This window comes from Lagopus leucura, unplaced genomic scaffold (assembly GCF_019238085.1).
Source record: "Lagopus leucura isolate 7727_CA_CO unplaced genomic scaffold, USGS_WTPT01 Super-Scaffold_100034, whole genome shotgun sequence".
Lineage (NCBI taxonomy): Eukaryota > Metazoa > Chordata > Aves > Galliformes > Phasianidae > Lagopus > Lagopus leucura.
In genome coordinates, this window is record NW_024962283.1 from 220,631 (window position 1) to 242,663 (window position 22,033).

General features: G+C 51.5%; 2 protein-coding genes across 3 annotated transcripts; one reads left to right on the top strand and one right to left on the bottom strand.

The window, feature by feature from the left end:
- Positions 1-265: 265 nt before the first annotated feature.
- CCDC15 (coiled-coil domain containing 15) lies at positions 266-15,189 on the bottom strand. The gene is made up of 11 exons (XM_042882231.1): positions 15,025-15,189; positions 12,857-13,006; positions 11,884-12,063; positions 11,195-11,311; positions 7,659-7,817; positions 5,758-5,877; positions 3,817-3,920; positions 1,955-2,077; positions 1,584-1,763; positions 1,368-1,516; positions 266-603 (listed from the first exon to the last, which is right to left on the bottom strand). Exons 1-11 carry the CDS (start codon positions 15,187-15,189, stop codon positions 491-493), a joined length of 1,560 nt encoding a protein of 519 aa, XP_042738165.1. The 3' UTR covers positions 266-490.
- A 1,481-nt stretch (positions 15,190-16,670) lies between these two features.
- Positions 16,671-21,975, top strand: HEPACAM (hepatic and glial cell adhesion molecule). Of its 2 annotated transcripts, XM_042882416.1 has the most exons (7): positions 16,671-16,944; positions 18,617-18,958; positions 19,193-19,474; positions 19,563-19,656; positions 20,160-20,230; positions 20,298-20,368; positions 20,444-21,975. In XM_042882416.1, the coding sequence occupies exons 1-7, from the start codon at positions 16,881-16,883 to the stop codon at positions 20,660-20,662; spliced, it is 1,143 nt and encodes a 380-aa protein (XP_042738350.1). In that variant the 5' UTR covers positions 16,671-16,880; the 3' UTR covers positions 20,663-21,975. The 2 variants fall into 2 exon arrangements, with proteins under 2 accessions (XP_042738350.1, XP_042738349.1); XM_042882415.1 differs by lacking the exon at positions 16,671-16,944 and having other exon boundaries at positions 17,125-18,958.
- Positions 21,976-22,033: the final 58 nt, after the last annotated feature.

Below are 22,033 nucleotides of genomic sequence, written 5' to 3' on the forward strand. Positions count from 1 at the left end.
ACGGTGCTGAGCCACCTCCGGCCACGGTTCGGGGTCAGCGGCAGCAGCAGTGGGGCTGCATGCTTGGGCGCCTGCCCTTCCTGCCTGGGTTAATGGCAGAGAGGAGGCAGGAGGAGGCTTGGTCATCACGGCATCCCAGCAGGATGCAAGAAAATGAAGCTTTGATGGGGAGCTGGCAGCATGGAGGTTCAGTTCAGAGATACTCAGGGCCCCAGCAAAGCAAGAGGAGCAGCCCTGCGGGGCACCGCAAATGAGACCAAAGAGCATCATCTGTGCTGCAGTTTATTCTGCAGTTGAACGTGAAATCCAAGTGCTCGACTCTAACCAAGGGCACAGAGCAATCTGCTCCTCCACACCTGCCCTTGTCCTGTGCAATAGCCAACTGCACCTAGTCCAAGATGTGCAAACCTGAGCACAAACTGCATCAAAATGCATCGGCACGGTGCAGCTCCGGCCCTGAGACACTGCAGCAAGGCCACCGCTGCCCTCCTCACAGCTTTGCAGGGCAGGTGCAGAGAGCAGCGAGGTGGCGGAGGGGCAGCTTCTGCCTTCCATCCACCAGGTCACAGGATGAGATGACAGACTGCAGTGCTTGGCTGTAGGCTGGGAGGGAAAGGGAGCAGCAGTGTTACAAGATGAGCATTTCACTGATTAAAAGCTTCAGGCTTCTCATGCAAGAAAAACACTGTTTTTTTGTTTGCTATTGAAGAAAAAAAAAATAAAAATAAAAATCAAGATGCCTGTAGTTTTCCACACTCTTTTTACAACCTACAGGCTATACAGCCACCTGTAGGATCCTCCTTACAGAGCACTATTGTCAGCCAGAGGTTTCTATAAGGCTTCCATTTCTACAGCTTGGAAAGCCACCTAGCGGATGACTCCCAATTACTCAGCCAGGTGTTTGGCCGAGATCAGAGCACTCTCACATGAAGAAGATTTCCATCGCTTTCTTACAAGCAATCTCCCAAGAGCAGATTTGGCATTTAAGCAGAGCACTACAAAAGCCACTGGGTTCCCATGTCCTTAACCAGTTTGTTTGTTCTCCCCGTCAACATTACAGCAGTTAATTAACGCTCTGCCACAGCGGTTGGCATTTTGCTGATGATGCCATGGAGCTCACTGAAGAGACAAAGGAAGAAGGGACTGGTAAGGAGCAGCCAGGCACCCGGCTCCTCCCCACGCACCATGCCTGAGCTGCCCCAGTCTTGCATCAGGCAAGCCAGCAGCTGGTGCACATCTGTGCAGTTAAGGTGTACCTGAAGCACAGAATGAATGACATCTGGCCTGTTTGATTTCTCTCGGTACGGTCAGACCCACACCCTCAGCAGGGTCTGTGCCATCTCCTCTTGAGATGCAGGAGCTCCTACCTTTGTGGTTTTTGTAGAAGATGCAGTTGTTGGCACAGGTATCAGGGTGGGACTCCCAGAAGTCAGAGCTGCAGGAGCACAGGGGAGGCAAGTTGATGTTGTACAGTTTCATCTTCTCCTTCACCTCGGCTCTTAAAGCTTCGACATACCTGCAAGGCACAAAGCAGTCACTTAGGCTCAGCACAAGGAGCAGAGGCCCAGCTGTTGCCAGCTCACCTTGTGTACTCCTTATTTCGCTGGTCTTTTTGCTTGACCTTGTTAAGCCTCCTCTCCTCCAGTTCAAGCTGGGCCAGAACTTTGCAGACACCATCCCCCAGGAAAGGTTTTTGCTGCTTAGCCACCTCCTGCATCCTCTGCTCCTCCACCTGGCGCTGGTTCTCCTTCTTGCTCTTAATCCTGCAGGCACAGAGAGCTTTCACTGACCTCCTCAGACGGGGAAGAAGATTCCCAACATGACCTCCACACCAAGACAGGTGCTGGACCACGAATACCCACAGTGACACACACTCCTGTTCTTCAAAAGCCTCCCGAGATGCTCTTCCACCCTTAAGAAACTAAGAATGGTGCCTGAGGTCCTTTATACCCACCCAGAGAGCAGCAGTTCCTGGGGACAATTGCTCAGCCTTCCCACGTTTGATTTCCTCAAGCTGGGCAGTTTGGACTCTGCTTTAAGCAGTCCTCGCAAGAAGTCAATGACAAGGAAAATAAGGCTGCAGAAGCACAACAGAAAAACTCCAAGGATCTCATACCACCTCTGAACGGGCTCCAAGAAGTTAATTTTTCCTTTTTTAACTAAACCTTTCCCCATTGCCTCACTCTCCCTTGCACCTACATGGCACCACAACCCCTTTCACGGAATCTGGATTGTATAACTCAAAAACTGCAAAGCACATTCCCTTGAAAGTGGCAATTACAAAGCACAAAGACTTTAAACCAAAGCATGTGCCATTTTATTCCCGCTGATGAGTCCCAAATGTTATCACATATTACACCCTGATCTCTGCCAAAAGGCATTCAGAATATCAAAGCTAGGGAGAAGCCAGGGGAAGGAAGCATAATCGAATGGGACATTTAGATGTTACTCTATTTGTTGGGTCAAATACGAATGCTCAGAATGAAAGCACTGAAACCAAACTTCTCTTGTCAAGTTATAAACTCTTTTTTATGAAGTGGTAATAGTGCCTTAACTACACTGCCATAAATCTTCCGCTATACAAACCAAGGCCAAGGCCAGCTTAGCATTACACAAAGAAATTGCAAAAACAGCTTTTTTTTTTTTTTTTTTTTTTTTTGCTGAGCAGCTTGCAGGCCCAGCAGAGCCCCTGCAACTACGAAAAGAAAAGAAGGGAAAAAAAAAGATCCATCAGTAACTATGAGGTCCCTTGCATTTCACCAGCACTTGCAGGGCAAAAAGTGCCTCCAAATCTCTGAGCACCAATTTAAGTTTCAGGAATGTGGCTGGAGAAACATTTCTTTGCAATTTCTGTCCAAAAAATGACCACCAAAAAAATACCAAGACCTCACGCTCCAGGACGCTGCACTGCAGCAGGCTGGAGTCACTTAAGGGCTGGAGCATTTCTGCTGCCTGCTGGTCATCCCCTCAGATTGATTGGAATTGGCTGCAGGTGGCAGCTGGGCTACACTCCTTTTTTGAAACTGTGCTTAAATTGAATGGAATGGCCAAATCTTGCCCTCACAGCCTGGTCCCACAGAACCAGAGTCAGAGCACAAGGAGATCAGGGAGACGTGTTATTTTATGCCAGAGCAAATCAAAGACAAAAATATGGAGCATCTTTCTTCTTTTAGTGCGAATTTGCAGAGCTTCTCCTTAAGGACTCCCCTAACGGGAAAGGTGACCCAGTCACCAAAACACAGAGAGACTTTCATGTAGATACTGAGTTTTTCATTCTGGGAACAAATGCTAAAATAAGTTTTTATTATGCTATACAAATGTTTATAGCTGTTGGGGTGAAGGGTCTGATATAAAAATCCAGAGAAGACTGGCTTAAGAACAATGCCAATCTCACCCCAATGTTTCTGACAGTGGCAGCAGCACGAGGGCTGGGTGTTGGTGTCCCAGGGAACTGCGCTGCGGCGAAACGCGTCTCTCCAAGCCTGACACCTCAGCTCCCAGCTCCCCCCAGAGCTGCACGGGGACTCACAAACTGAACAGAGAACTGTTGGGTGCCTCCAAAGGACTCAGCACAGCCTGTGGGTCTCTGTTCCTGTTTCAGGTGAATGAAACCCACCTGAGTTAATGGTTTGTGCACCAACACAGGAAGGGCTTCTCTCAGCTGACTTCCTGATTCATCTTTAAAAGTTCATAAAGAGGCAAAGGAGTCAGAAGAGGTGCTATCATGTGGTGTTGGAGTCTCCACAAAGCCTCCATGCCCTGCAGGGTGGGCTGCAAGGGGCACGTGACAGGGTGCTGCTCACCACACGCACTCACCCAGCAATCCTCCTCTGCCGCTCCTTTTGCCTCTGCCGCTCTTTCACTTGCTCTCGCTCGGCACTCATGAAGAGACGCCTGCACCGCAGGTACTCGATCCGACGCTGCAGGAATGAAGGTGCAGCGTTGAGAAAAATGCCTTGGAGCAGACTCAATATTAGGTAGTACAGACACTCAAGATTGACTTCTGGAGTTTGAGATCACCAAGATGGAATCCTCACTCTTTCTCCAAAGGATCCTCAGAAGTCGCTTAACAGCCAAGGACTGAAGAAAGAGATGGAGAGATGAGGAAAGGAGAACCAAAGCATCACGGAGCTCTGGAGAGCTTCATGGAGCACTGAAGAGCTTTGTACCAGTGCTCTCTGACTGATCCTCCTACGGATAAGGAATCTCTCATCTGAACTCTTGCTTTCCTCCTGGAAAAAGTCCTATTTCCCACCTAATCCCACTAAAGGAGTGTGGTATAAACAACAGTGCACAACCCCAAGCTGAACTCACCACATGCAGAACTGCAAACATTCAGTATTTGGGCTTCAGCTTAAACCCACAGCTGCAGCAAGGGGGAGGAAACCTGCTGGCTAAAGCTTACAGGCAAAGCGCTCCCACCTGAAGGGGAAGCAGTCAGCATGCAGCATGCCTGAGCCCCATGATTCCAGCAAGCTCAAGGCACAGTCTTCCTCATCAATACCAGGAGCTTTGGGCTGAGGGTGTTCACCCTGTTCTCTGCAGAGCCTTGCACAGCTGGATGTAAAGGCACAGGAGAGATTGGCAGGCTGAAAGGACAGAAAGCTGGATGGAAAAAAACCACATGGAAGATCCTGCTGCAAAACCAGTTATCTCAGAATGAATCAGAGCCAAGAAGATACAAAGCAAGGGGCAGAAGGAACCAAAGGGGGGAAGGAACAGTCTGACAAACCCCAGCTGCTGTCACGACTTCTAGAAACCACAACTGAATTTCTGGATCAGCTTGTTAGAAAATGCACATAAAGAACAAAAACACAATTTATTCAAAGTCCTTTTGAGTTTTAGGCTGTAGACTACAAATAAGTTGGGGGGAAAAAAAAAAAAAAAAGAAATGTTCAAGTCAGAAGGAAGCAGGAAAAAATAAGCCATTTTCTTAAGGGATCCAAGAGAAGCAACCTCTTCACCTCTCCTGCATTAACATGAGCCAAAGTGTTGGCCACACATTGGTCCTGGTGATTAAATCAGACCCTCAGCACGCTACAGAAAGAGGCCAGATCCCATGAGCAGCACACAGCAAACCCCAATAAGCTTCAGCCACTCCTGAATTGAGTCAAGCAGCACTGCTCTGCTCAAGCAAAGGGCCAGCCAAGAGGAAGGAAACTCCCTGCCTTGTGCTGACCAAGCGGAGCAGCTCACGCGGAGCACAGCCAAGCTCCTGCAAGCATCAGGGCTGCAGCCTGAAAGCCACCATCCCTCCTGCTGTGTGCTGATATGCAGGGAACCTTTTATACTCCCAGCCTCATACACAAACAAGATTAACTGGGGCTTTGTTCAATTTTTTTCTTTTCTTTTCACTGAGCATTTTTGGCAGCTCCTCCCTCTCTCTCCATGCAACTGCAGAGAACAAATCACAGCACCTCACAGCCTGTATTTCGCAAGGTTGAAGGAACCAAACCTTTTTTCCTAAAGCATTTTTAAGCATTTTTGCATCATTCAGATCCCAGATACTGTGGGAACAGCAACTAGTGTTGGCACATAGGGTCACAACAGACTTAAAAAAAAAAGAAAAAAAAAAAAAAAAAGGAAGTTGGTGGGTTTGCTCAAGAAACCATCAGCACTGACAAACTCAGCAGATGCTTCGTGCACCACTGCTGCTCCAGAGGCTTCTTCTCTGAGCCAGCAGCATCACCTAGCTCCCATGCATTTTACTCCTGAAACAGACACAAAACAATGAGCACTTAGCTGCAGCAGACAAACCTGCTTCTTGCTTTCCTCTTGGTCTATGCCAGCCCACAGGACAAGGGGAGCTCGACAACCAAGCGTCGTTCTCTGCAGAGACTCAGGTGAGCTAAAATCCTTCGCTGATCCATCAGAGAACTGAAAGATAACAGGAGAGCAGCATCAACCTTCCTCTTTCCTCCAGAAAGTCCTCCAGGCTGGAGGTGGGTCCTCTCTGCATAATCCCCAGAGTAACACTGGGGACATTAGCTGCACGCAGGATCACTTCAGAAGGACAGCATCCCACATGAGGGACCCACACAGAGCAGGGAAGTAGTGAGGATGAAGGAGCAGCAGAGATGGAGCACCTGAATGCCATTCCCTGTTCCCTTCCACCACTCAGGAGGAGGAGGGTGGATGGGAAGGCAAGTAATTTTAGTTTGCTTTTAGCTCTCACTACTTTAATCTGTTATCAATAGGCAATAAATTACATTCATCTCCTTACATCAAATCTGTTTTTCCCCATGAAGACTTATCAGTGAGTGACCTCTGGGGCCCTGGGCAGCCTAGTCTGGTATTAAATGGGGAGTTTGGTGGCCCTGCATGTGGCAGGGGGGGTTGGAGGTTCACAATCCTTGAGGTCCCTTCCAAACCTGGCCATTCTGTGATTCTATCCTCATCTCAACCCACGAGCTGTTTTTTCCATCATATTTTCTCACCCTGCTCTGTTGAAGAGTGGGAATGACCGAGCAGAGGGATGGAGCTCAGCTGCTTATCAGTGCCACACCACTCCAATGGGTTGGCTTCTCCCCATCACCAGAGAGAAGACATGTTCTGCATCTCCATGTGGGAGCATGCAGAACAAAGCTTTGACAAAACTCTTCTAGAGGTACCCTTAGACTTTTCTGTTTCAGTCCAAATAAAGATTCATAAAACCCTCTCACCTGTTGAACTTTCATTGTGAACTTCATGAAGAGCAAGAAAACAATAGCAACACAGGGAAAAGTGCAGAGGACAACAGACAGCATCTCCCCAAACCCTCTGCCTTCTTCACTCCACTCAAGGTATTTGTCAAGTCAGTATTTCAGCTGGACCAGCCACCAAACAAAAGGCACATACTGCTTCAGCCATATCGTATTTGCTAACTATTCCAAGTAATCCAAAGGGCAAAACATTTCCATACCTCAGATGCTTAATAAAGCTGCCTGAAAACAGAAAACCCATCGATAAATACATTAGTTCCCTTCTTGGGAGCATGCACGTTAATGGTGCTCCTAAGGATGAGCGATCTCGGCTCATTCCTCTGACTAAAATCTTCTGTTTTTTCCCCTTTTAACAGAGGATTCTGGCCAGTTTGATGCATGCACACCTCTCCCATCCCACCACTGCCTCCAGCAGGGCAGAAGGACACAGGACAGCTGCGTTCCTGCTGCCCCAGCCTGGAGCTTGATTAAGCACCCAGTGCAATTGCACAGTGAGTCTCAGATTTCTGCTGAGCATGAGACAACTGGCATGATGAGGCAGGCGCACATGAAACCATTTTGGAAGCCGCAGCGCTCAGATCAAAGCCATGAGAGCACAACGTCAAAACGATATGGCTGTTCTAAGAGCAGGAACAGAGCTCTCATTACACTTACCTACTAACAGGCTCCAAGCACTTAAAAACGGTGCTCTTGTGCCTACAGATCAAGATACAAGTTCCTGTGCACCTTCTTGCAGAGCCCTTGTGCGGTGCACGCCACAGAGCCTTCTCCAAGCCACCGATCTCACCTTGCTTTCACACTCTTTGGTCTTTGTTGACCAGAGGTGACAGCAGGCACAAGCTTGCCAGGTGTGAAGGTGCAAATGGAACTACAACAGCAGCCTCATTGCCCTTGCCCGAACGTAACCCCCAAAGACTTGCACTTCTTAAGTTCAACTGGCCCAGACTCATGTCTCACTTTTCTAAATTCCACTTTGATGTAAAAATCATCATCTTGCTCAGCCTGATGTGGAGCTGTCGTCTGGTCTTTCAGTTCAGCTGGAAGATCGTGATGTCCTGCTAGAATAAGCTCCTCGTTCTCACATTCAGTGGACACCGGGGCACACAGCACTGATTCCTGGAGGAGAGAGGAGGAAACGTGAGGTTCAAATGTGACTGCTTTAGGTGCAGAATGCAAAGGCAGTGTCCTTGAGTAAGGGTTAGACATACTTTTAACCTCAGGGCACCTGCTCTGAGAAGCTAGTTGAGATCTGGCAGGCAGCAATGCAATGTATTCAAACATCACCGCAGGGCTTAAGAGCCAGAAAATCTAGCAGGGTGGCTCCTAACTACATTCTCACCAACTGCAGAAACAGGGACAGAAGTGTGTGGGGTGATGGAAAGAAAACACCTTTACACCTTTCTAGGCAACACTTCCTGACTGCAAGGATGTGAGGTGAGCAGGATTGCTTAAGCGACGCTCATTCTGTGCTTGTTCAGATGGTAAGTGGGCAGGCTCCTGAAAGGGTATTAAAATATTTTGAGAGGCAGCAGATTGTTTCCTACAAACTAAAAATCAAAATGCCAGAAGCAAGCTCTGAGCCAGATTTTTTTTTTTTCCTTGCTATCCCTTCAGCAGGATAGAAACAGGGACAGGAAGGGAAGAGCAGAAGTGCTTGCAGAGTGAATCAGCAGGAAGAATGTGGGTCAAGCCAGGAATCGCCCAGGATGGTTGTGCTGCTGCAATACATGGGGCATGGAGGGCAGCCTGGAGCCAGAAGGAAATGAAACTGCAGAGAAAAAAAACAAACGTTTGGGGAACAATCAGCTGGGGAAAAGAATTCAGGTGCTATCATGCTGGAGACTACAAACACTAAAGACAAAGCAACGAAAGGCATGGTGAGCAGGATCACCCGGAACACAGGACCAGTAATTTCCACGCTATTGTAATCTAGATATCTGCCTGGGAAAGACATGCAGCAGGAAACAGACCAGCAAGATCTCTGAAAAATGTCTGACCTGAAAAGAAATCCCTGGGACAGACCAGCAGTGGTTTCAGGAAATAGACTTCTTGTTTAACAGTCACAGGGAATGCAAGTCTTTACTGGGAAGAAGGAAAAACAAAAGCAAAAGGTGGAAAACGGGACTGAAAAAGCAGATGATCCAGTAAGCAATGCTAACTGAACAAGTATAAGCTACTCTGCCCGAGTGGAGAGCCACGATGCATAGCGAGACAAACCTGGCTCAGCTCCAAGCTCTTTTGGTGCCCATGATCAATGCAAGCACACAGGAAATGGAGCATGGGTCAGATTACAAAAAGAATCACGTAGGAGACAACAAAAGCACACAGGGACATAAAACAAGTGCCACAAAGGCCAAGGCTGTAAGTAAAACAAGAGACATCAAGGTAACAAGAAATCAGGCTTTCAGTAGGGAAGGGACAAGGAGAGGGACAGCTATCAGAGGACACCAGGCACACCACCATCTTATGCTTGTGTGCATCAGCCTTCAGCCAAAGCAGCATTCTGAGCTAGTAACAGCAGCAAGGAAAATCCGGGACTAAACTTGGAAGGAGAAAAGTCAGAATATTCCTAGAAATTGAAACACTGCTTTTGTAAGTGTGTAGGACCTGCCCCAGGCTACCTCCAGGACTGGCAGACAAGCTGGTAGCAGCCCCCTCAGACACAAGAGGAGATCTAGATCCTGAGGAATGGGCACACGTCTCAGTTTTAGCCCAGCTTTTGACATGGCCTAATTCAGCACTTTGGGAAGGAAACATCTATTAGGTAAAACCATTAAAAGGACTTGCAGTAGGATGACAAACACTATCAAGACTCGGTCACACCGGGTTTGCTGAGAAAGGAAAGGACTAAGTGGGCACTGCTCAATAATTTCATTATCAGCCAGGGCGATATCAGCCTTGATAGCATTCGCAGACCCCATAACCACGTGAAGTTGTAGAAGTGCCAGAACAGTTTAAATGCTCGCATCCAAATGAAAGAGACTGGATGGAGAAGGCAGCACAAGGAAGTTCAATCAGGACAAACAAAAAGGAAGAGCAACAGTTCATCAAGGTGTTAACTGCAACAGCCTTTACCCCCGAAAAGGAGGGAATAAGCTGCTGTCTTAATTATGACCATGGAAACCAGGCGTGTATGCAGGAAGAAAGATTCACATTAACAAAAGACCTCTTTTCTATCTTGGAATAATACGAGAAAGCAGTGCAATGAATTAACATATTCACTCTGGACTAAAGTTGTCTACAAAAGCTAAGAGCGCCTTCTTGTCAGAGGTTTTAAGGAAGCACAGATCAGCCTTTTTCTGCAGCTCAGGTAAGGGTGCATGTGGTGACCCGCAGTCTCTCCCAGACTCGTTCCTCACTGCTGTGGACAACCCGTGTGACTCGCACACCACACATCCCACAGCCGCTGTCTGCTCCAAGGGCCTGCATTGCACAGGCTGTGTTACTCATGTCAGGATGCAGCACCAACAGCTAAGTAATGTTCTCTCTCCATCTTGCTGAGCATCGAGGACTTGAGTAGAAGCTACATGCGGTGCTTGAAATAAATACAAGTTCCTTGAGCCATAATTACAGCGTTTCTGCAATTCTTGTTCACAAAGCTAACTTTCTCAAACAGACACCCAATAGTACGGAGCAGGAAGAGTCAGACCAGCCCTTACATAAAAAGGCATTTTATAGATAACAGCTAGCCAAAATGCACTTCACCTTTGATGAACCCGAAAAGAGAAGGGAATGAAGAAGTGCAAGACGGGCAGGAAGCTGGCTCCAGTGGAGGCAATGAGACAAAACAGTAGGCTGGGCTGCTGCTAGCATTCTCCAGAACTTGCAGATGGGCAAAGTACATCAGTTAAAAAAAGGACTTGGCATACAAAGCAGGACACAGTTATGCCAGTAGCTGTGGCATAAAGCTGATCTTGAGCAATCAGAACAGGATGAAATTCAACAGCACAAAAGGTCAGGCACTTGGGACTAATCTTGTTATGCGGCTCCTATGTTCTTAGCGCTCTGAGAAAAGGAGATGCATGCCAACAACTGTCTGCCGGAAGCCAGCCCTGAATGAGGAAGGTCCTCCAGGTCTCTGTCACGTTCACAAAACAGACTGCTGCAGTAAGAGCAGTTGAAGTTTGCTGAAGGGCACACAAGGGGTGGGCCGATCACCGCATTCCTCCCAGATCCCCAGATTACAATCTAAGCCTTTAAAATATTATTTAAATTCTGACTTCCTAGTTTATCTTTCATTAATCTTGCAAACAGAGGTGTTTCCACCCACTGTCCTGCTGCCTTCTCTGAAAGGTGGCTGCAAGAACAGAAACATCCACGCAACAGAGCCCTCGGGCCCTGCTCGTCCATGGGCAGGTACGTCACCACCAGGGTCACAAAGCCACAGATTTTGCTGAAGAACCTCCCCGAGTGACTCTTCCGGTTCGCAGTTCGCACCAGCCCTGCCCACGGCCTTGCAGGTAACTCACTCCCTGCCCAGCTGCCCCACTCACATCTTGCCTCTGGCCACGCGTCCACGTGCCGCCGGGGAGCTCTGGGGCCTCCATGCCCTTGGGCACTGTCCGACAGGATGCCAGCCTGCGCCGGACTTGTCTCATGGCTCTGCTGAGCTGTCGTGAGGAGGACAGAAGGATGGACGCAAGTCAGCAGATGTCCTCCAGGAGTGCTGCACCAAGGAGTTCATTTACATGAAGGAGGCATCCCAATGGGCCCTGCTCAACACCAGCTCCTCGATAAACACATTATAATGTGCCAAATGCACCATAACCACTACTGAAAACACGACAGTCCCTACAACACATTCGCCGAGATTTCAGGGTCCCACACAGTCCATCTGCAGAACACACGCTCAATGAGGTAGCACCATCTAGTGCCTCCTCTCCAACATGGCATCCCAGCACAGCAATAGGTCACAGCTGAAGATTTGCAGCAGGTTTTAACAAAAATTCACTGTATCTGCAAGCAGCGGGGCAAGTACAAGTGTCCTACGGAGCAGTACACCAACATTTGTTAAAAACAAGCATAAGCCAATGCTTTGTTCAGCATAAAATATATAAACATAATAGGCAAGTGTTGTAAGAGGGTAGAAAACAAAACGTCGCCCATTTTCCATCTTAACCCTAAAGCACTCAGCACAATGGAACAGGGGTGGAAAGGATGAGGGTGGATGGGCCCCACGCACCTGGGCAGCTTGCTGCTGGAAGGGCTCGCTGGGCACTCCGTGCTCCTCCTGCTGTGCCAGGGCAGCAGGGCTGCAGATGGCGGGCAGGGGGCGGCTCCGGAACACACACGTGTTCTTCTGGGGGGTCTGCTGCAGCACCGAGCCCAAGCACTGCACGGCGAGGTTGCTCTCCTTCTCTGTCTGCCAGGGTAAAAAGCCACGTGCAAATCTCCAGTCATCATCTCCCACCTGGCTGGCACATGCTTCCGCAGAAGCTCATGCTGAGCTTACAGGATCGCACCCTCCTGCGGTTAAAACCAGGACTCTAAAGAACCACAAGCAAACACCAGCAGCTTGGCAGCTCTCTGCTCTGAGTGGTTCTGGCAGTAACCTGAGGATGTTCCCACTGGACCGTGCCTTCTCATCGCTGGAAGCAGCCCAAACACCCTCAGGGTGTCCAGAATTGTTGGTATTTCAGTACTTCCCTTTCTCACTGTACAGTGAGTTTCTGGCAACCATCACTGGACTTTAAGAGGAGGAAGGATTAAATAATACATTCAAAGGATCATCTAAAACAAGCTCTTGGAGGGAAATGAGAGTATGTCATGGAATTGCTGCTTGGGAATTGCTATGTGAAGAGACTAGCAGAAACATGCTGCTTTCCTCTGACACAACCAGGAGACACCTGCACCATTCACAACTCAGCCTGGCTATTTTTTAACACTCGAGATCCGAGGGGTCAGCAGGACTTTGTTCTCTAGATATTGCCCCAGAGAGCCAGCGACCTTTCCATTGAAACAGAAGGCTCAGTGCACCTCCAGCATCAGAGCAAGCCAAGGTGTTGGGCTGCCTTACTTGTGGGTTTGCCCCTTGCAGCAGTGGTGCTGGAGCCACAAGTTTCCTCTTACTGATACCCTAACTTGGGGTTGATAATGTTTTTTTCACCAGTTTAGAGGGACGCTGCTTTGGACGGCAGAGAGAAGGAGCTGCTCACCGCCTCACAAGACCTCTGCAGCTGCTGCTTTCTTCTCATCTTGACCTGCTGGTTCACCCGGCGCTTCACCTCTCCCTGGAAGTGCCTCAGCCTCATCGCCTTCCTCCTCTGCTGCTCCTTCAGCTCCTCCTCAACCTGAAATGCTGAAGTCTGGAAGAGATGAAAGCAGATTTCACGTGGTTTTGCAACACTGCAGCCCACATCCCTGCCTCCCCTCCAAAGACCTGCAGCAACAGGCCAGATAAGCAGCACCCAGTGAGCTTCATAATAATGTTTTATTTCAAGTGTGCAAAGTCCCAGCTTGGACAACGTATACTGGATTGCTACTGGCTAGAATCAAATCTAACTAGCCAGGTGCTGTTACAGAGCACACACGCTTCCTCCTTTGACCCCATGCACAGAAAGGAAAAATAAGAGCATAGCCTGATGCAGTGACTCCTGATCACCGTTCCACAAACGGATGCTCAAATATTCAAAGCCAAAGAACGGGGCTGGCCCAGGTCACATTAATGCTCTGTGCATTTCTCACTGAGTGTCTTGCAAGAGCAGTGCTGGACACATATCAAACACTGCAGACCACAGCACAGGCAGAGCTACTGCTCTGACAGTGATTTTACCATCCAAAGTGAAAGATTAAAAGGAATGACCTAGAAATTAGGTTTTCATAGTTCCCAGTTGAAGCCACAACAGAAAATCCTGCTAACACTACCAAGGCTTAAAGAAAGCCAGCTCCATTTCCTGGCTGCCAGATAAATAAGTCACTGGGCAAAACCCTGGAAAAGGGATCTGCAGGGGCAGATTGTCACCAGCTGCAGAGTAATTCAGTTTTAATTATTTAGATGCTCAGCTTTATACTGCTTTACATCAAACACAGCTTTGAGGAAGAGATCGAAGGGCAATAAGTGGAGCCACTGTAAGCAGCTGACAGACAGGGCTGTGGGGTTGGTATGGGTTACATCCTACCACCCACCACATACTTTTACAGCCTCAAATCGCAGGGATGGCTGCACCCCATACCTCAGTGCCAGGAAAACGAATGGCAGCAGGACCCCATTGGCACAACCACAGCATGAAGGCAGGCAGAACTCCACACTACTAGCAGCACTGAAGATGCCATTTACAACTCGCCATGCTCCCTGCTGGCAATCTCATTAGCAATGCTGATTGAAGGCATTCATTTAATTTTTTAATACGACCCACTGCTGTAGGCAGGTGTATTAAACAAGCTTCAATAACCTCACACAACTCTGCCCACACCTGAAGGCACAAGGGCAAAGGGGAGGCAAGAGCACAGCTGGCGTGTGGCAAACATGCAGAAGGTGCTCTGATGCACTGCAAAGGCTCAGCCCCCAACAACGACCAGCAGCTCTCAGTTGGCTTCAAAACCTGAGCCCCAGGAAGGCTCCAGCTCATCTCAAAGTTTGGCAGTGGAAGTTGCATGAATACAGAGACAATTCATTTCCATATATTATCTCAACCTTTCAGAATTTAAATTACAATATGGAAATAAATCATTGCAGAAGCACAGGAGCTTCTGTAACATTTTGACATTAATTAAAGGGGACTGAACTCATCATCCTATACTTAATGCATTTTTAGTCCTCTTACAATAACCCACAAAGCAGAAATCCCTGAGATAAGCACCAGAGAAGATTTTCTTCAGTATTTCTAATGGATGTACTTCAGAGGTGTGCTCAAAACCCTACAGCATTTCTTTATTTTAAATGAGTAACTTGGAATAAAACCTCTGCTCACAAACATCCTTTAGGCACAAACAGAGAGGTGGCAAACAATACAAAGAGAACTGGTAGGGGGCAAAATGCCAGTAATTGTTAGCTTTGTTACCTATGGTAGAGGTCAGCTGCCAATAGCAAGCTACAAACAGAGATCCAGCTAAAGTTACAGTGGGTGGTGTAAAAAAATCAAGTAATCAACAGCAGCTCTCTATAGAATCAGCAAGGGCCTTCATCTGACCGCTTCTGAAATCAACGTTTCTCATAAAAAATGCAGTGTGCAAATTCAGTGCATGTAGAAGGGGGGGGGGGGGGGGCTACACGGGCACCTGGGCCTCTCGGGACCGCATCAGAGAAAATAATTCGTGCTCCCGGCTGCCTGCAGCCCCAGGTGGAGCTCGCGTCACCCCCGCGGCGAGGCCCGGCAGCACTCACGAAGGCACGGCTCTGCTCGCGGGGGCCGCTCTCCACCCAGGCGCCCACCGGGGCCACCCGCAGGCTCCTCTCGCCCAGCAGCGCCCGTCCCGCCCGCGGTGGTCTCGCCGGACGTCCCAAGGCCCCCCGTGGCGCCGGCGGCCGCGCTCCGGAGGATGGCGGCATTCCGGCACGGCTCCGGGCCGCTCCTGAGGAGAAACGGGGGGTGAGCGCGGACCCGCGGCCTACACCGCCATCCCCCGCCCCCGTGCGACCCCTCACTGCTCAGAGACCCCACCGCACCCACAGCCCATCCCCCATCCCCCCTCGCCACCCCGCACAGCCCCACTCGCCCCGCCTGAGCCGTAGACCCCCTTCGAACTCCTGCCCCCCAGAGCCCCACAGCGGACCGCACCAACCGCCGCTTCCGCCCCAGCGCTTCATTTGAATCCTGGCGCCACTTCCGCCCGCGGCCCCGCCCATTTTCCCGCCCGTTTTCCCGCCCATTTCCCCCACGTGCCGCCCTCCCTCACCGTCCCCGGTTCGCGTCCCGCCGCGGGCGGAAAGGGGTGGGGGGTAGAGGGGGGGAGGGTGGTGTGGAGGGTGTGCGTGCCCTGGGAGCCCCCGGGACATCGCTCTGAAACATCCCTGAGCATCCCGAAAGCGTCCCCAGAGCATTCTAGAGACAGTCCAGAGCACGACCCCAAAGAGTCCTCACAGGGCATCATCCCCACAATTCCTGGAGCATCCTGCAGTCGCCCTCGAGAGCATCTCCCCTCAAGCATCCCAAAAGCATCCCCAGAACACCCTCCAGGTCATCCCTCTGAAACATCCTCCGAGGCAACCCACAAACAGCCTTCAGAGCGTCTCCCTGAAACATCCCACAGAGCATCCCAAAAACGCAATCTAAACCCTGAAAACATCACCTACTGGGGAGCACCACCCCCATAAATCCCACCAGGCACCCCAAAACACCCCCGAAACGTTCCTCCAAGCATCTCTGAAGCACCCCTACAACATCAAACGTCCCCCAGAGCAACCCAGCAGCGTTCCCTGGACCATCCCAGAGCATCCCCTCAAAAAGCCCCTCCCAGCACCCCCGGAGCTGCCCCATAGCATTCCCCAAACCATCTCCCAAAGCATCCCCTGAAAGATCCCCCACAGCATTTCACCTCTGAACGTTCACCAACATCCCCCTAAAATCTCCGAAAATCCTCCCAGATCACCTCCCTATGTTCCTCCAAGCATCCATCAGCGCTCCCCCCCAAAAAACTCCCCCAAAATCGCTGAGCATCCTCCAAAGTGCCCCCAACGCCCCCCCAAACGCCCCCAAACACCTCTGAGCATCCCCGGATGCGTTCTGAGCCACGCCGGCAGCCCGGGGCAGCGCAGCGCTGCTGCGAGGAGCTGGCAGCGCTTTGTGGGACGCAGCTCCGGGCAGCCTGCCCCCCTCCCGCTGCCCCATTGAGCCGTGCCGGGAACTAATTGGCACTGGAGCTGGAACGCAGCCTGGAAACAGCAAAAAGGGAGCGCAGGTTGGAGGTGGGGGCAGCTTTGCAAAATGTGACCCCCCCAAAAAATAGCAACAACAAAAAAAGCACAAGGAAATGGGACGTGGCACCCTGCTCCCCAAATCGCACGGGACTCTGCAGCCATCCCATGGAAAGGGGGCAGAAAATTGCAAATCTGGGTGATTTCTCCCCAAGCAAGTGTCAGCTCGGGCTGCCGGGGAGGCGAAACACACAGGGCTCTATTGAGAGTGCGAGGGACAAATAAAAAAAGGGAAAAAAAATTGCCCGGGCTTAGGGCCAGCAGCACGGAGGGACGTGCCCGGAGCGGGACCGCAAGGCAGAGCAGGGCCCCGCAGCCGGCCCGAAATGTGGGGAGCTGTGGGCACCCCGCGCCTGCTGCCCGCCGCCTGGCTCCTGGCTCTGCATGCAGGTAGGGGCGGCTGGCACCGCCTGCGCCGCGCTGCTTTCCGCTCTTTCTTTTTTCGCCGCAATGGGGTGGGACGGAATGTAATGGGGGATTTGTTCGGGGACGGTTAGGGGGCGGTGGGGTGGACGGGTGCTGCTACCTCTCTTGGCAGAGGGGTGGAAAGGGGGAAATCGGGGCTGAAAGATACGAAAAGAACTCCGTTGCAGGAAAGTGGGCTGTGCTGTGGGAGGGGGGAAGGGGGGCGGCCCCCCGTGCTCTGGCAGCAGCTCCTTGGCTTCCCCAGCTCTTTTCTTGCTCACTCTTCACCTTCCCCTCACAGCCCTTTGGTCGCCCCTGTTATCTCCCATTACCCCCATCCCGCTGCAGCTCACCCCAAAGTATCACAAATTCCCTAAATCCCCCCCAGAAAACTGATTCTGGGGACTCAGCACCCCCTGAGGTACTAGCCCCCACCCTGGGCCTGGTGCAGGAAGGCAGCTGCTGTTTTGCACCATTTCTCTGAAATTTGGACCCATAAGTAGCACAGAAGATGTCAGACTGAGGATGCAAAGTGCATCAGTTTTGAACTCCAAAATTTATTGCATGGAGTGGAGGGGGTGGGGTTGAAGAAATAATTGACCTTTTGGGGAAGCATTAGAGTTTTGGAGAGGTTTGTGTGATGCTCTCTAAATCCCTCCCTTTATCCCCCCAAAAACCTGAAAAAACAAAGCAGTGGGATTAAAACAGGCACCCAGTTGTGTTTGAGGGATGGGGCAGGGGTTGCATCCTAGACCTCCAGCCAGATTTTCCCCCAGAATTTCACCCCGCAGTGCCTTTTCAAGGCTGAGCTTCATGGCTGTTGGGGAGGGCGGATGGACGGATGCTGCATACCAATAGGTCCCGTGACTTTCGAGCTTGTTTAAACCCTTTCTTGCTCTGCTCGCCTCCCTCCTCACCCTCCCCAGCTGATTTCCCCTGTTCAGTCTGGTATTTGTTCACCTCTGAGTGATGCCATCTGGACAGAGAATCATGAAGTCCCCAAATTGGTGGAGATAGGAGTTTTGGGGAGTAAACCCATTCTTTATTTTTGTATTTATTTCTTTTTCTCCAAAGAACAGTTTCGTAAGCTGTTTGTTGCTTGCTTTGAGCTCAGCTAGTTTGCATTTCCCCATGGGGTGATGGGGACTGGTGGATCCCCTTGAAACTGGGACACGGGGACTCAATCCCCTTCTCTGTGGCTGTGCACAGAGGGAGGAGTGTTGGCTGCACAAGAGCATCCTCTACAGGGGGTGCAGTGCAAAAATGTCATCCTTGTGCATGCATCTTTGCCACGAGTTGCATCAGACCCACAGTGCACCTTGCAAGGGTTGCATCCACTCCGCTGTGCATTTGGAAAGAGGTTCACCAACCCCACCAACGCACTTCTTGTCAGTACTCCAATGCACTTTGCAAATGATTGCATCAACCCCGATGCAACCAATGCATCAACCCCCTCCAATGCATTTTGCAGAGAGCTGCATCAACCCTTGCAATGCACTTTTTTGAGGCAACGCACGCGTTTTTTAAAAACTCCCTGCAAACAATGGGGGTGCTGCAGTCGAGGGCTTCTTGGGGATGCCTGCCGCAGCTCCGGGAGGGGATTTCCCCTTTTTCGGAGAGCCGGGACGCGGCGCCCGCTGTCTCCCCCCATCCCCAGGTCTGCTGGCGGGGGTGAACATCACCAGCCCGTCGGCACTGGTGCGCGGCACGGCAGGCAAAGCGGCGCTGCTGTCAGTGCGCTACGCCAGCGCCAGCCCCGACAAACCGGTGGTGAAGTGGCAGCTGAAGCGGGACAAACCCGTCACCGTCGTCCAGTCCATCGGCACCGAGATCATCGGCAACCTGCGGCCCGACTACCGAGACCGCATCCGCGTGCTGGAGAATGGCTCGCTGCTCATCAGCCCGCTGCAGCTGGCCGACGAGGGCAGCTATGAGGTGGAGGTCTCCATCACCGATGACACCTTCACTGGCGAGAAGACCATCAACCTCACTGTGGACAGTAAGGGCGAGGAGGGTGCCAGACGTGTTCGGGTTTTCCCAACAGGACAGCTTTGTTCTGGGAGGGATTTGGGCAGCAGAGAGTTATGAGGAGTTTGGCCATATGGAGAGATGGTTCTGGCTTGCTTGCAGCCGAATCGTGTCCCCAGTGGGGTTTTGAGGTCCTTTCCCCATCCCCTGGGTCCATCCATGTCCCACAGGGCATTGGTGTCACCCGGGCTCCCATCATCCACAGTCCCCATCTCAAAGCCACAAGTGTTGGTGGCCTCCTCAACAGTGCTAGAGCTCAGCGAGTTCTTCACCCTCAACTGCTCACATGAGAATGGCACCAAGCCCACCTACACCTGGCTGAAGGATGGGCGGCCGCTGAACAACGACTCCCGCCTCCTCCTCTCCCCTGACCAGAAGATCCTCACCATCACTCGTGTCCTCATGGCAGATGATGACATCTACAGCTGCCTGGTGGAGAATCCCATCAGCCAGGGCCGCAGTGTCCCTGTGAAGCTCACTGTCTACCGTAAGATGTGTCCCCACAGCTGGCCATTGCTGGAAGATGCAGCTGGTTAAGCTTTTGGGGGTATTTCCTCCTCACTGCTCTCTCCTAGGCCGGAGTTCCCTCTACATCATCCTCTCTACGGGTGGCATCTTCCTGCTCGTAACTCTGGTGACTGTTTGTGCCTGCTGGAAACCTTCCAAGAAGTATGGCTTGGGGGAATACAGGAGACAAAGGGATCCTTCTCCTAACCTATCCCGTCCCATCCTATCTTCCCTGATTCTATCCCATCCTATCCTTCCCTTCTCCATCCCATCTTGTCGCGTCTCATCCCATTTGCTCCCCTCCCTTGTAATCCTGTTCCATTCTGTCTCATTTCATTCTGTTTAATTCCATCTCATCCCATCCCAAATTGCCCCGTTCTGTCCTTTCTCACCGCATCCCATTACATCCCACGTCACCCAGTTCTGTCCCACCCTGTCCTATCCCATCTCACTCTGTTCCACTCTCCCTATAGCACCATGGTCACCCGTGGCTGTGTTTGGGGCCATTCTCTCATTGGTATCATTACCGTCACCGCCACGGCAGTGACCATGACCATCAGCATCAACACCAACATGACCGTGACCATGACCACCACCATGACTGTCACGGTTACTATAATTTTGACCCATGACCACCATCATCACAGCCTCTGTTCACTCTCCAGACCGAAGCAGCAAGCAGAGCCACCTCCCCCTGACTACACAGAACAGGATGAGGAGCACCCCAAGCACGAGGGTGAGTGCGGCGCTGGCAGCATGGTCAGCACCGCGCCGTGGGCACCCACCTACTCCCCTTCCTGCAGCTGAGACCGTCCCGCGTGGTGCCGACCATGATCGCAAGACCCCCCTGGCCCTCTACATCCTCAAGGAGCAGGTGAGTGGGTGGCGGGGATGCACTGCGGGCAGTCCGGAACATTGCGCTTACCGCAGTGCCATGCTGTCCCTGCAGGACACTGCAGCACCTCAGGAGGATTCATCACCACCCGCTGGGCGCTCACCAGGACGCGGGGCTCGCCGCTACCATCGCTCACCTGCTCCAGCCCGGCCACCCCGCTCACCCCCCGGCTCCCCTGCGCGATCCCGCTCTGCTGCGCGCCTGCTGCGGGCCACCGGGGTCCCTGCCATCCGTGAACAGGAGGAAGGCAGCGCCCTGGAGATCAGTGCCTGAGCTAGCGGTGGTGCTGGGGAACACGTGCATGGCCCGGCCTGGCCCAGGCGTGGAGGGGTGACACAGGGCATGGTGGAAAGTCACTAATTTGGTATTGAACTTTGCCGGAGCTGCACCCTTCCACTCCGTTGGGGTGCTGGGGTGTTGCTGTAGTGACCGTGGGGCCGGGTGTGGGGCGCATGGGGAGCACACACACACACATGCATGGGACATATGTGGAGCATGCACAGAGAGCCCACACCGTCTGCAGAGAAAGTGAGCATGGAGCACATGGAGTGAGTGTGCACAGAGCGTGCACAGAACATGCAGAGAGCACATATGTGGTGTGCAAAGAGAGCGTGCAGGAGCATATGCAGGAGAGTGCTGAGAGTGTGCTCAGATTGTGCGGGGATATCACAAACAGAGCATGCAGAGAGATGGTGCATGAAATATACGGAGAGAGCATGCAGATAGAGTGTGCACAGAGCCTGCAAGAGAATGTGCATGGACTGAGTGGAGAGAGCAGCCTGGAGTATGGAGAGAGGGCATGTACAAAGGACGCAAGAGAGCATGCACAGGACTGTATAGACAGAATGCACACAGCGTGCAAAGGTAGCGTGCAAGAGCACATAAATAAAACATGTCAAAAGCATGTCAAGAGAGCATGCACCAAGCATGCAGCTAAGACCAGACAGACTGCATAGCAGAAGTACTTAGAATGTGACATGAAAGTGAAAGACTCTAAGTGAAAGACACTTAGAATGTGTGCATGGCATGTGCATGGAGCATGCAGGTAAGTGAGCAATTTGCAGAGAGTGTGCCAGCATTTGGAGTATGCTCCAAATGTGCATGGAGCGTGTAGAGAGCATGAGTGTTCAGAAAGCATGGGGCGTGTGGAAGGAGCGTGCATGGAGTGTGGGAGAAGAACATGCACAGAGCATGCACATGTTATGCATGTGCAAGAGCACTGTGCACATGACCACAACCCTATGCATGCAGTTGGTGTGCCGGCTCCCATGCGCACGCACACCCACACACACCAGCGGAAAGGCCCCCAGCCCTCTGGCTGCACTGTACCCAAACACGGGCCTAAGTCCCAGCAGTGAGCAGTGCCCTTGCAGCCACCAGCCACCCTCTGCTGCCTCTGGATTTTCTGTGAAAATCTCCTGTTTTTCAGCGCACCCACATGCATTGCTGCAGGATCCCCAGGAGTAGGTTTAGGACAGAGCCGAAGGGCCGGGGCGCCAGAGCAGGTGCTGGGGCAGCCCGTGGTGCTCAGCGTGAGCAAGCACTCGTGGATGCTACTAACCAATAAACTCCATGTGTTACCCAGCTCCAAGGTGCTCGGTGTGTTGGGGCGGTGTGCTGGGAGGGGGGACAATGTGAGGAAGA

Bases quoted from the DNA above. Each gene is read 5' to 3' on its own strand.
- CCDC15 (XM_042882231.1), bottom strand. From the start codon at position 15,189: ATGCCGCCATCCTCCGGAGCGCGGCCGCCGGCGCCACGGGGGGCCTTG. The intron at 12,064-12,856 runs GTGAGCAGCTCC...TTACCCTGGCAG, and splicing joins TGCAGAGGTCTTGTGAGGCG to ACAGAGAAGGAGAGCAACCT. The intron at 2,078-3,816 runs GTGAGTGCGTGT...GTGCTTCTGCAG, and splicing joins CGGCAGAGGAGGATTGCTGG to CCTTATTTTCCTTGTCATTG.
- HEPACAM (XM_042882415.1), top strand. From the start codon at position 18,535: ATGCCTGCCGCAGCTCCGGGAGGGGATTTCCCCTTTTTCGGAGAGCCG. The intron at 20,231-20,297 runs GTGAGTGCGGCG...CCCTTCCTGCAG, and splicing joins GGAGCACCCCAAGCACGAGG to CTGAGACCGTCCCGCGTGGT. The intron at 20,369-20,443 runs GTGAGTGGGTGG...CTGTCCCTGCAG, and splicing joins TCTACATCCTCAAGGAGCAG to GACACTGCAGCACCTCAGGA.